This window comes from Callospermophilus lateralis, chromosome 8 (genome assembly GCF_048772815.1).
Source record: "Callospermophilus lateralis isolate mCalLat2 chromosome 8, mCalLat2.hap1, whole genome shotgun sequence".
Classification (NCBI taxonomy): domain Eukaryota; kingdom Metazoa; phylum Chordata; class Mammalia; order Rodentia; family Sciuridae; genus Callospermophilus; species Callospermophilus lateralis.
In genome coordinates this window covers 68,705,221-68,718,956 of record NC_135312.1, presented here as the reverse complement: position 1 = coordinate 68,718,956, position 13,736 = coordinate 68,705,221, and the positions used below count along the sequence as shown (strand labels likewise).

At 42.8% G+C, this 13,736-nt stretch overlaps 1 protein-coding gene across 1 annotated transcript in view; it reads left to right on the top strand.

Moving 5' to 3' along the window:
* The window catches only part of LOC143642052 (broad substrate specificity ATP-binding cassette transporter ABCG2-like), a 97,682-nt gene extending 85,079 nt beyond the window's left edge, over positions 1-12,603 (top strand). Inside the window, exon 12 of the mRNA XM_077110150.1 lies at positions 12,510-12,603. Coding sequence (XP_076966265.1) covers positions 12,510-12,603 — 94 coding nt within the window. The remainder of the gene's footprint in view (positions 1-12,509) is intronic.
* Positions 12,604-13,736: the final 1,133 nt, after the last annotated feature.

Here is a 13,736-nt window from a genome sequence, read left to right as displayed (position 1 = left end):
TCACTAGGCACTGAGCTTCATGTTTGACAGCTATGGCTAATGTTAACTCCCAAGGGCCAGAGGAGTGAGTGGTCTCATCCCCATTTTACTGTTGAGAACAGTGGAGCTTGATCTTTGTCCCAGATGATGATCCTGATCCAAATAATGAGATGGTGTTTTGTTTGTTGTTTTGTTTTGTTTTTGTTTTTGTACTGGGAATTAAACCTAAGAATTGAAGGACATGACAACCGTCCTGGGGGAGAAACAGTGTTAATCTTGATCCCCACAGGTAGGGAAGGAGGAACGGAAAAGACTAAGGAAAAGAAGAGGAAGACATGTCAGTTTTTTAAAAAGCCTCCTGTGTTTGAGCAGCAAGATGCATACCAAAAGCCTGAAGTGAACTCTGGATACAGGCAAATTGTTTTTGAATGAAAAATAACCAGAAAATTCTCTATTTAAATTTATTTATTAAAGTGAATTTTCCTTTTTGTTGAAGTAGATGGTGTTTTCTTACAAAAAGATGACTATTATAGCTGTTTTCCAGAGTTAAGTCACTTTTTTACCTTCTTCAGGAAGAGATCTCTGGATTTGTTTTTTACAACTGTTAGTGTCTGTGTCCTGTGTACAGGCTACTTCTTAACAAAGCTCAGCAGAATCACAGGGTTTTGAGGCCATGAAACATGTATACTGTGCAGCAAGAAGACTGTGTTGAAGAATCTGTCATCAACTGCAGTTTGAAAGAAGTGAAAAGCTGACCACCACAGCTTTTTGTCAAAAACTTCAGAGAAATTCATGAGTGTAATCGTTTCTTCAGATGTTTTCTGGAGAAATTGGACACTAACCTTATTTTAATTTGCATTTTTGACTATCATTATCTACTTTTTTTAAGAATATTTGGACTATGTGAGAGTAGCCCTCTATGTGTGTGGTTCATCTACCTCTGCTTTGGATGATCAGGTGATTAGTGATGACTGTTTGGGTAAGAAAATGAAGTCTCAGCTTCTTCTCTGGAGCCACAGGGTTAGAACTTTCTTGGGGCAGGAATATCCATCCTTCATTTGACATTGCTGTGAAGGCCAGTGGTTTAGGACTTTTCTTGGAATCAAATGGTGTCTTAGCAATTCCTCTTACCTATGTAACTGAGGAACTGGGTTTGAATCCTGTGTAGAGCGTGAGCTACTTTGACTTTATAGCCTTAATGTGTTGTTGTGACAGCTAAACAAATTAGGAAAATGATGTGTTTTTTTTTTAAAAAAAAATTGGTTCTATTAATCCCACTTCAGGGTGTTCACACAAAATATTTGAAGTCAATCAGTTGAAGAGGAATCTGCGCTCCCGTGTTCATTGTAGCCCTGTGCACAACAGTCAATTTGGATATCAATCTAAGTGTCTGTCAGCTAACAAACAGATAAGGAAAATGGGTGAATGCCCCAGGGAATGCTGTTCAGCCACAGGAAAGGAGTTTTACCATTTGTGACACCATAGATGAAATTGAGAACGTTATGCTAAGTAAAGTGATCCAGACTGAGAAAGACAAAAGCCACATGTTCTTGCTTATATGTAAATTCTGACACTTTTAGTCTTTTAAAGACAGAGTAGAATGGTGTATGCCAGAATGGTGTATGTGAAGGTCAAAGGTACAAATCTCAGGAAGGCAGGAAGAATAGGATCTTCTTTCTATTGAGATACATTGAACAGGGTGGTGAATGCAGTACATAATAGTGTAGAATTCAAAATTGCTGAGCATAAACTCCAAATGTTCTCACCATAAAAATGATGAAAATTAAAGTATATGAACTTTAAAAGTAATGGATCTCCATAATAGACTAATTTTATTATTCTTTGACATTTTACTCTCTAGGGATTTTTTTTCTCAGTCCTTTTCATTTTTTTTTAAAGAGAGAGTGAGAGAGAGAATTTTTTAATATTTATTTTTTAGTTTTAGGCAGACACAACATCTTTGTTTGTATGTGGTGCTGAGGATCAAACCCGGGCCACATGCATGCCAGGCGAGCATGCTACCGCTTGAGCCACATCCCTAGCCCAGTTCTTTTCATTTTTTCAGACATTCTCATTAAGTTGATTTGGGCCTCCCTAAATAGCTGAGGTTGGCCTTGAACTTGTAATCCTTCTGATGCAGCCTCCTGAGTGCCTGAGAATACAGATATGAGCCACCATACCCAACTAGCATTGAATTCTTGAAGGATAACTTCACTTTGTGCTCCACAAATGTTTGAGTATAGTTTGTCAATTTATAAATAAAAATAAATCTAATCTGTATTTATACATGGCATATGAATTGCCCCCTTAAAAAGCATTGAGTGCATTAAACATTTTCCATAATAAAAACCTGTTTATTATGAAGTAAATCATCTTCTGTCTTAGAAGTGATTTTACTGTTTCCTTTTTTAAGAATTATGAATATTACTGTATTGTTAAATGTGAGGAAAAAAATTTAATTGAATTTTTCTTCTATTCCATTGTTTCCCCATGGACCTTTAGCTTGATACTAGGTTTACTAGGTACTAAAACTTATTTGGCTGTTTGTCTCTTCCATCCTTTTTAATTATTGATGAACTTTCATATTTAAAACAGCCTGCCCTCTTAGTTATTCATTTCTTAGGTGCGATAAATGTCTGTCGAGAGAAGCCAGGCTGCACCATAATTTTCTGTTGATGAGAGGCTGTTGTGGAAAAGGATGGACTTAAGTGGGTGATTTGAGGTGATGTAGAGTGTTTATTTAAATTGAAAATACACATTCACACACACATCTGAATGAAGTAAAGTGTACTTACTGCTTGTAGGGAGGATAACTGTTTTATAACATGGATATAGGCTGGGAAAGCGTGATGATGTATAGGTTTCAAATAAACCTTCTCATGTGCATGAATAAAAAGTTTTCTATAAACTCTTTTTTTTTAAATTAATTTTTATTGTAGGTTGTTCAAAACATTACATAGTTCTTGATATATCATATTTCATACTTTGATTCAAGTGGGATATGAACTCCCATTTTTACCCCATATACAGATTGCAGAATCACTTCAGTTGCACAACCATTGATTTACATATTGCCATTCTGGAGTCTGTTGTATTCTGCTGCCTTTCCTATCCTCTACTATCCCCCCTCCCCCCTCCCCTCCCCTCTTCTCTCTCTACCCCCTCTACTGTAATTCATTTCTCCCCCTTATATTTTCCCTCCTTTCCCCTCACTTCCTCTTGTATGTAATTTTGTATACCCCTGAGGGTCTCCTTCCATTTACATGCAATTTCCCTTCTCTCTCCCTTTCCCTCCCACCTCTCATCCCTGTTTAATGTTAATCTTCTTCTCATGCTCTTCTTCCCTACTCTGTTCTTAGTTACTCTCCTTATATCAAAGAAGACATTTGGCATTTGTTTTTAAGGGATTGGCTAGCTTCACTTAGCATAATCTGCTCTAATGCCATCCATTTCCCTCCAAATTCTATGATTTTGTCATTTCTTAATGCAGAGTAATACTCCATTGTGTATAAATGCCACATTTTTTTTATCCATTCGTCTATTGAAGGGCATCTAGGTTGGTTCCACAGTCTTGCTATTGTGAATTGTGCTGCTATGAACATGGATGTAGCAGTGTCCCTATAGTGTGCTCTTTTTAGGTCTTTAGGGAATAGACCGAGTAGTGGAATAGCTGGATCAAATGGTGGTTCCATTCCGAGCTTTCCAAGAAATCTCCATACTGCTTTCCAAATTGGCCGCACCAATTTGCAGTCCCACCAGCAATGTACAAGAGTACCCTTTTCCCCACATCCTCGCCAGCACTTGTTGCTGTTTGACTTCCTAATGGCTGCCAATCTTACTGGAGTGAGATGGTATCTTAGGGTGGTTTTGATTTGCATTTCTCTGAGTGCTAGAGATGGTGAGCATTTTTTCATATACTTGTTGATTGATTGTATGTCCTCCTCTGAGAAATTTCTGTTCAGGTCCTTGGCCCATTTGTTGATTGGGTTATTCGTTATCTCATTGTCTAATTTTTTTAGTTCTTTGTATATTCTGGATATTAGGGCTCTGTCTGAAGTGTGAGGAGTAAAGATTTGTTCCCAGGACGTAGGCTCCCTATTTACCTCTCTTATTGTTTCTTTTGCTGAGAAAAAACTTTTTAGTTTGAGTAAGTCCCATTTGTTGATTCTAGTTATTAACTGTTGTGCTATGGGTGTCCTATTGAGGAATTTGGAGCCCGACCCCACAGTATGTAGATCATAGCCAACTTTTTCTTCTATCAGACGCCATGTCTCTGATTTGATATCAAGTTCCTTGATCCACTTTGAGTTAACTTTTGTGCATGGCGAGAGAAAGGGATTCAGTTTCATTTTGTTGCATATGGATTTCCAGTTTTCCCAACACCATTTGTTGAAGATGCTATCCTTCTTCCATTGCATGCTTTTAGCCCCTTTATCGAATATAAGATAGTTGTAGTTTTGTGGATTGGTTTCTGTGTCCTCTATTCTGTACCATTGGTCCACCTGCCTGTTTTGGTACCAGTACCATGCTGTTTTTGTTACTATTGCTCTGTAGTATAGTTTGAAGTCTGGTATAGCTATACCGCCTGATTCACATTTCCTGCTTAGAATTGTTTTTGCTATTCTGGGTCTTTTATTTTTCCATATGAATTTCATGATTGCTTTCTCTATTTCTACAAGAAATGCCGTTGGGATTTTGATTGGCATTGCATTAAACCTATAGAGAACTTTTGGTAATATCGCCATTTTGATGATGTTACTTCTACCTATCCATGAACAGGGTATATTTTTCCATCTTCTAAGATCTTCTTCTATTTCTCTCTTTAGGGTTCTGTAGTTTTCATTGTATAAGTCTTTCACCTCTTTTGTTAGGTTGATTCCCAAGTATTTTATTTTCTTTGAGGATATTGTGAATGGGGTGGTTGTCCTCATTTCCATTTCAGAGGATTTGGTGCTGATATACAGGAATGCCTTTGATTTATGCGTGTTGATTTTATAGCCTGCCACTTTGCTGAATTCATTTATTAGCTCTAATAGTTTCTTTGTAGACCCTTTTGGGTCTGCTAGGTATAGAATCATGTCATCTGCAAATAGTGATAATTTGAGTTCTTCTTTTCCTATTTTTATGCCTTTAATTTCTTTCGTCTGTCTAATTGCTCTGGCCAGTGATTCGAGAACTATGTTGAACAGAAGTGGTGAGAGAGGGCATCCCTGTCTTGTTCCAGATTTTAGAGGGAATGCCTTCAGTTTTTCTCCATTCAGAATGATGCTAGCCTGAGGCTTAGCATAGATTGCTTTTACAATGTTGAGGTATGTTCCTGTTATCCCTAGTTTTTCTAGAGTTTTGAACATAAAGGGATGCTGTACTTTGTCGAATGCTTTTTCCGCATCTATCGAGATGACCATATGGTTCTTATTTTTAAGCCTGTTGATGTGGTGAATAACATTTATTGATTTCCATATATTGAACCAGCCTTGCATCCCAGGGATAAATCCTACCTGATCATGGTGCACAATTTTTTTGATATGTTTTTGTATCCGGTTCGCCAGAAGTTTATTGAGGATTTTTGCATCTAGGTTCATTAGAGATATTGGTCTGTAGTTTTCTTTCTTTGAAGTGTCTTTGTCTGGTTTAGGAATCAGGGTGATGTTGGCCTCATAGAATGAATTTGGAAGTTCTCCCTCTTTTTCTATTTCCTGAAATAGCTTGAAAAGTATTGGTGTTAATTCCTCTTTAAAGGTTTTGAAAAACTCTGCTGTATACCCATCCGGTCCTGGGCTTTTCTTAGTTGGTAGTCTTTTGATGGTATCTTCTATTTCCTCAATTGATATTGGTCTGTTTAGGTTGTCAATATCCTCCTGACTCAATCTGGGCAAATCATATGACTTAAGAAATTTATCGATGCCTTCACTATCTTCTATTTTATTGGAGTATAAGGATTCAAAATAATTTCTGATAATCTTCTGTATTTCTGAAGTGTCTGTTGTGATATTGCCTTTTTCATCCCGTATGCTGGTAATTTGAGTTCTCTCTCTTCTTCTCTTTGTTAGCGTGGCTAAGGGTCTGTCGATTTTATTTATTTTTTCAAAGAACCAACTTTTAGTTTTGTCAATTTTTTCAATTGTTTCTTTCGTTTCGATTTCATTAATTTCAGCTCTGATTTTAATTATTTCTTGTCTTCTACTTCTTTTGCTGTTGTTTTGCTCTTCTTTTTCTAGGATTTTGAGTTGAAGTATTAGATCATTTATTTGTTGGTTTTTTCTTTTTTTAAGGAATGAACTCCAAGCAATAAATTTTCCTCTTAGAACTGCTTTCAATGTGTCCCATAGATTCCGATATGTTGTGTCTGTGTTTTCATTTATCTCTAAGAATTTTTTAATTTCCTCCTTGATGTCTTCTATAACCCATTGATCATTCAGTAATCTATTGTTCATTCTCCAAGTGATGCATGATTTTTCCTTACTTCTTTTATCGTTGATTTTCATTTTCATTCCATTATGGTCAGATAAGATGCATGGTATTATCTCTACTCCTTTATATTGTCTAAGAGTTGCCCTGTGACATAATATATGATCTATTTTTGAGAAGGATCCATGTGCTGCTGAGAAAAAAGTGTAACTGCTTGATGTTGGGTGGTATATTCTATATATGTCAATTAAGTCTAGGTTATTAATTGTGTTATTGAGCTCTATAGTTTCCTTATTCAACTTTTGTTTGGAAGATCTGTCCAGTGGTGAGAGAGGTGTGTTGAAGTCTCCCATGATTATTGTATGGTGGTCTATTAGACTCTTGAACTTGAGAAGAGTTTGTTTGATGAACATAGCTGCACCATTGTTTGGGGCATATATATTTATGATTGTTATGTCTTGTTGGTGTATGGTTCCCTTGAGAAGTATGTAGTGTCCCTCTTCATCCCTTTTGATTAACTTTGGCTTGAAATCTATTTTATTTGAAATGAGTATGGACACTCCTGCTTGTTTCCGAAGTCCATATGAGTGATATGATTTTTCCCAACCTTTCACCTTCAGTCTATGTATGTCTTTTCCTATCAAATGCGTCTCCTGAAGGCAGCATATTGTTGGGTCTTGTTTAGTGATCCATTCTGCTAGCCTGTGTCTCTTAATTGGTGAGTTTAAGCCATTAACATTTAGAGTTATTATTGAGATATGGGTTGTTCTTCCAGCCATATTTGTTTATTTATGTTACTAAACATGGTTTGTTTTCCTCTTTGATTATTCCCCCCCACCTTTACTGTACTACCTCCCGCTGTTGGTTTTCATTGATATTTTCCATTTCCTCTTCCTGTAATATTTTGCCGAGGATGTTTTGAAGAGCTGGTTTTCTAGCTGCAAATTCTTTTAACTTTTGTTTATCATGGAAGGTTTTAATTTCATCTTCCATCCTGAAGCTTAATTTCGCGGGATACACAATTCTTGGTTGGAACCCCTTTTCTTTCAGTGTTTGAAATATGTTATTCCAGGATCTTCTAGCTTTCAGAGTCTGTGTTGAAAGATCAGCTGTTATCCTGATTGGTTTACCCCTAAATGTAATCTGCTTCCTTTCTCTTGTAGCTTTTAAAATTCTCTCCTTATTCTGTATGTTGGGCATCTTCATTATAATGTGTCTAGGTGTGGATCTCTTATGATTTTGCACATTCGGCATCCTGTAGGCTTCTAGGATTTGGGATTCTGTCTCATTCTTCAAGTCTGGGAAGTTTTCTCCTCGTATTATTTCGTTGAATAGATTGCTCATTCCTTTGGTTTGGACCTCAATACCTTCCTGTATCCCCATGACCCTTAAGTTGGGTCTCTTTATGTTATCCCATATTTCTTGAATGTTCTGCTCATGGTTTCTTAACAGCTTTGCTGAGCTGTCTATGTTCTTCTCCAGTTGAAATACTTTGTCTTCATTGTCTGATGTTCTATCTTCTAAGTGTTCTACTCTGCTGGTAGTATTCTCAATTGAGTTTTTAAGTTGGTTTATTTTTTCCTGCATTTCCAGGATTTCTGTTTGTTTGTTTTTTATAACCTCTATCTCCCTGTATAATTGATCTTTTGCTTCTTGGATTTGTTTATGTAATTTATTGTCGAAGTGGTCGAAGTGGTCTTTCATTGTCTGATTTTGCTGTCTAATGTCTTCTTTGAGACTCCAGATCATCTGAAGCATGTATATCCTGAATTCTTTATCTGACATTCCATCTGCTGCAGATATTACCTCTTCTAAAGTTGAGTTGACCTGCATTGCTTGTGGTCCTTTCTTTCCTTGTCTTTTCATACTGATCGCGTTTCTTTCTGCTTGGTGAAACTGTTGTGTTATTGATTTTCCCCCCTATATATTTATATTGCTCTTGTATAGCTGCAAAGTCTCCCTCACAGGCTTTGGCGGTGGCTCTGCCCCTCCTCCAATTGAGGCAATGTGCCTTCCACGCCAGGAGGCCGCTGTACCTGTACTTTCGATGGGCCTGTTCTTTCGGTGGTCACAGGTCCGCCTACCTTGCAGGCGTGAGCAGCGGCTTTGCCCCTCCGCTGGCCACTAGGCCTGTTCTGTCTGTCGGTTGCAGATCTGTCTACCTAAAAGGCGCTGGTGGCGGCTCTGCCCCTCCCCCGACCGGGGCGATGTATCTGGCGGGCCACTGGGCCTGTTTTGTCAGTGGTCACGGTTCCGCCTACCTTGCATACGCGTGGAGCAGCTGTTTCATTAGTGCCTGGGCACACTCTCCTTGTTTGCCTCCCTCAGGCCCTAAGTTTGTAGAGCTTGGGGCTGAGAACCCCCAGCAAATTTGCTTACCTTCTGGTAGCCACGCCCCCTTATCTGGTGCAAGAGACCTCAGTTGTCAGCACTGGTGGGAGCTGTAGCTGGGAGACCCGCGCCGCGCGGCTCCCGCCGGCTCCTGCGTCAGCGCCGCCTCAGCTCCCGCCGGTTCCCGTGCCGCTGCCGCGGTTCCCGCCAGCTCCGGCCGGCTCCCTCGCCGCTCCTGCTAATTTAGAATCCGCTGGGAAGGAATCTCTTTGGCCGATCTTTGGTGACTTCCCCTCTCTGCTATGGCGGGCCCCTGGCTCCTTGCAGGAGTGACCGAAGGGAGAGGTGGAACTGGCTTGTCTCTGGTCTGACACAATCTCTGGTTTTAGATCCCAGTTCGCTAATTCATAGAGGCTTGGTTAGATTTCCTTCCCATCCTCTCAAGGTGGGGAGCCCTTTCCCGGGTGGGCAGGGCCGTTAGCAGAGCCGGAAGGGCACGTGCCTTCTGTCGGGCCAGGCGGGGACCCTTCTGGCTGCGCTGGGCCGCCGGGGGCGCCCACAGAGCCAGGCAGATGGTGCCCGCGTGGCTAAGAGCCGGGCGGGGTGACCCTTCGCAGAGCGGGCGGGCCGCCAGGAGTGCCGGGATGGTGGGAGCTGTCTGCCGGCCGGGCAGGGACCCTGCTCGACGAGCAGGGCCGCTGGGGGCGCTTGTAAAGCCGGGCGGCTGCAGCCTCGTGGCTAAGAACCAGGCGGGCGGGGTGGCTGTTTGCAGAGCAAGAGTGGAATGGCTGGAGCTGTCTGCCGGCAGGGCGGGGACCCTTCTCGCAGAGCAGGGCCGCCGGGGGCGCTTGTAAAGCCAGGTGGCTGCAGCCGCGTGGCTAAGACCCAGGCGGGTGGGGTGGCAGTTTGCAGGGCAAGAGCGGGACCGCCAGGGTAGCCGGGATGGCGGAAACTGTCTGTTGGCCGGGCAGGGACCCTTCTCACTGAGCAGGGCCGCCGGGGGCACTTGTAAAGCCGGGCGGCTGCAGCCTCGTGGCTAAGAACCAGGCGGGCGGGGTGGCTGTTTGCAGAGCAAGAGCGGAATGGCGGGAGCTGTCTGCCGGCAGGGCGGGGACCCTTCTCGCGGAGCAGGGCCGCCGGGGGCGCTTGCAAAGCCAGGTGGCTGCAGCCACGTGGCTAAGACCCAGGCGGGCGGGGTGGCTGTTTGCAGGGCGAGAGCGGGGCCGCCAAGGTAGCCGGGATGGTGGAAACTGTCTGTCGGCCAGGCAGGGACCCTTCTCGACGAGCAGGGCCGCCGGGGGTGCTTGTAAAGCCGGGCGGCTGCAGCCTCGTGGCTAAGAACCAGGCGGGCGGGGTGGCTGTTTGCAGAGCAAGAGCGGGATGGCTGGAGCTGTCTGCCGGCCTGGCGTGGACCCTTCTCGCCGAGCAGGGACGCCGGGGGCGCTTGTAAAGCCGGGTGGCTGCAGCCGCGTGGCTAAGACCCAGGCGGGCGGGGTGGCTGTTTGCAGGGCAAGAGCGGGACCGCCAGGGTAGCCGGGATGGCGGAAGCTGTCTGTCGGCCGGGCAGGGACCCTTCTCGACGAGCAGGGCCGCCGGGGGCGCTTGTAAAGCCGGGCGGCTGCAGCCTCATGGCTAAGAACCAGGCGGGCGGGGTGGCTGTTTGCAGAACAGGAGCGGAATGGCGGGAGCTGTCTGCCAGCAGGGCGGGGACCCTTCTCGCCGAGCAGGGCCGCCGGGGTGCTTGTAAAGCCGGGTGGCTGCAGCAGCATGGCTAAGAACCAAGCGGGCGGGGTGGCTGTTTGCAGAACAAGAGTGGAATGGCGGGAGCTGTCTGCCGGCCGGGCGGGGACCCTTCTCGCCGAGCAGGGCCGCCGGGGGCCGCTTGTAAAGCCGGGTGACTGCAGCCGCGTGGCTAAGAACCAGCCGGGTGGGGTGGTTGTTCGCCGAGCGAAAGCAGGGCCGCCAGGGTAGCCGGGATGGCGGGAGCTGTCTGCTGGCTGGGCGGGGACCCTTCTGCCGCGCTGCTCTGGGCCGCCTGCCGCTTGCAGAAGCGGCGGGTGGCCGCGGGATTGGACTCTGAGCCCGCGCTGCCGGTCAAGTTTCACTTGTCTGGGGCAAACTGTCACGTCTAATAAACTTACTAATTCTCGGCAGGTCTCCTTTCAACTGAATTTTGCTAGAAGATCCTCAGTAGGTAGAATGTAGCTGTTTTAATTGGTGTTTCTGATCCCGTTAATGTGGAGATATTGAAAGTGCAGCTTCCTCGCCGGCCGCCATGTTGGATCCCCCTATAAACTCTTTAAGGCAGTTGGAATTGTTCACTTGTGTTTACATTTGAAAAACTTTCTCTTGTTTTTAAGTAATTTAAATGATGTACATATATCCTCTCTTTACATGTTTATAGTAATATCAGTTTAGGTGTCTGATTAGGCAGGGAAGCCCATGTTTTAAGCATGTTGGCAAACTCCCATGAAATCCTTATTTCACTTGAAATATAAACTAGCCGAACACTTTCCTTGCTAACCCTCAATTATTTTACTGATATACATATTAACAGTCTTCACACAGGTGATCAAATTGATTTTTATTATGAATAAACATCAGTTTGATTTTTTTATCACTTTGGAAACCCCATAGGAAGGTGGTTGTTCCAAATCAAGGATGGTGTCCAGGCTTTCTGGTGGTGTTGTGTAGTTCTGGCATTTTCTTTCCACATGCCTTTACTCTTTTGTTACTTCACTTCAAAACCAAATTGAATTGAATACCTTAACCCTTTGGAGCTCTATTTAATTTAAAGTTTCTCTTCGTACATTAGGAATGATATTTGGGATTTTTGTGAGTTAAATTCAAGGTGAAAGTATTTTATAACCTAAGTGTTAGCACAGGCTGTCATAGCAATGCACCAGACTTGGGAACTTACAGGACAAAGCTTTGTTTTGTTTCAGTTGTAGAGTCTGGGAGTTTGGGTTCAGAGCTCCCTTCCAGCAGTAGGCTCCTGGGAGGGTCCCGCTCTGCCTATAGATGGCACCTTCATCCTGATCTCTCATGGCATAGAGTTTCTGGGGTTTCTTGCTCTTACTAGAGCACTGGTCCCATCATGGGGATTCCACTCTCATGACCTTGCCTAAACCTCATTACTTAAGTTACCAATCTCAAAAAAAAAACAAGTGCCAAATGTTTTCTTTGACATAAGGTAACTGACTCATAGTGGGGTAGGGATGGGAGAATGGGAGGAATAGATGAACTCTAGATAGGGCAGAGGGGTGGGAGGAGAAGGGAGGGGACATAGGGTTAGAAATGATGGTGAATGTGATGGACATCATTATCCAAAGTACATGTATGAAGATACGGGTTGGTGTGAACATACTTTATATACAACCAGAGGTATGAAAATTGTGGTCTATATGTGTAATATGAATTGTAATGCATTCCACTGTCATTTCCTTACAAAATAAATAAATAAATAAAATTTAAAAATGTACCTCTCGGTACTATTGCATTGGAGGTTATTTCTTTATCATATGAATTTTAGTGAATACAAGTCAGTGCACAGCAGTCGACACAGAAATTTCAATATGTACTATACTGTGGAGTAACCAGGGCACCACTGAGGACACTCAGGGAGAGCCCTGATGGGCTGATGCTTTCCTGTCTGTTTAAATGGAAAAGTTCCACTTTTTTAAAAAATGTCTTTGATTTTACATTAATTCTGGAAGGAGTTCTGAGGGACGAAACCACCCTAAGAGCTCTGATTTGACTGAGCTGCTTTTATTCCCATTTTCTCTTGACAGAGCACTGATGCTCTTCTTTCTGATGGTCTACCTGTGTCGCAGAAGAACATTGGCAGTGGATCTCTTCACGATCCAGAAGAAGCGGTTTGTGTGAGTTGGACTCTGTTTAGGGAAGGGGCATTGCAGCCTGGTGGGCAAACTGCTCACATCCAGAATTGGGCCAAGGATTTCATAATGGGGATAACTGGAAAATTTATTTTCTTCTCATTTCTTTCCCATATCTTATGTTTAAAATTGTCATATTTAAATTGTGTCTATTTATCTTGTACAACAAAAGCTTTTAAAGTATATATAGTTTACCAACATTATTTGAGAAAAGCAGTCTTCAATGGAGTGGTAACCAAGAGCACATGAGGTCTTCTACTAAGGGAAAAAAATATCAAGGTTTGGGTGTGGTCAGCAAGTCCCCATTTTGCAGAGAAAGTGAGGAATAAAAGGGTTGAGAATTGTCTTTGGTTTTGAGAAAGTAATAGGTCATAAAGCCCCTCTCAAGAAAAATTCAGGAGCTTTGGTAGATATTTAAGTGTTAAGTAACAAATTGGAGATGGGATATGGAGTTTACAAAGTATGTGGCCAAGCGCAGCCCTGAGTGGATCAAAGAATGGAGAGAGCCAGAGGGCAGGCTTACAGGAAAAAGCAGGATGGTTTTGTTCATTGTAGTTTTCAAAGATGGAGGAGATTTGCCCATGCCTACATGCCCAGGAGTGGGATCACCACAGAGGGAAGGAATGAAGGTAGTGGTGAAAGAGTTTGCAATTTGGAAAGAGAGGCATTAGGAATAGCAAAGATTAAGGTTTGGTATCTGACAAGGGTATCTTGTTGAAAGGCATGATCATTTTCTTGCTTCAACATCAGAATAGATTTGAAAAGAGGTTTTGGGATCTTCATCTATGTTGGATAGAGGATGATTTTTTTGTTCTCTTACTGTTTGCTTAATATTATACTGATATTGGCACAATTAATATTCACAAGTACACAGGGAGCTACACCAGCTGTACTCATCCCTTCTTTTCTTTAAGGATCGAAGCTATGGATGGAGATTCTCTTTGTCATGAGTAAAACAAGTTCACCTTCATATTCACTGATGGGAAGAAGAAAAGCTTCTTTTTTGGAGGGGAGGGGTACTGGGGATTGCATTGAGAGGCTTTTGACCATTGAGCCACATCCCCATGCCTATTTTGTGTTTTATTTAGAGACAGAGTCTCACTGAGTTGCTTAGCACCTCTC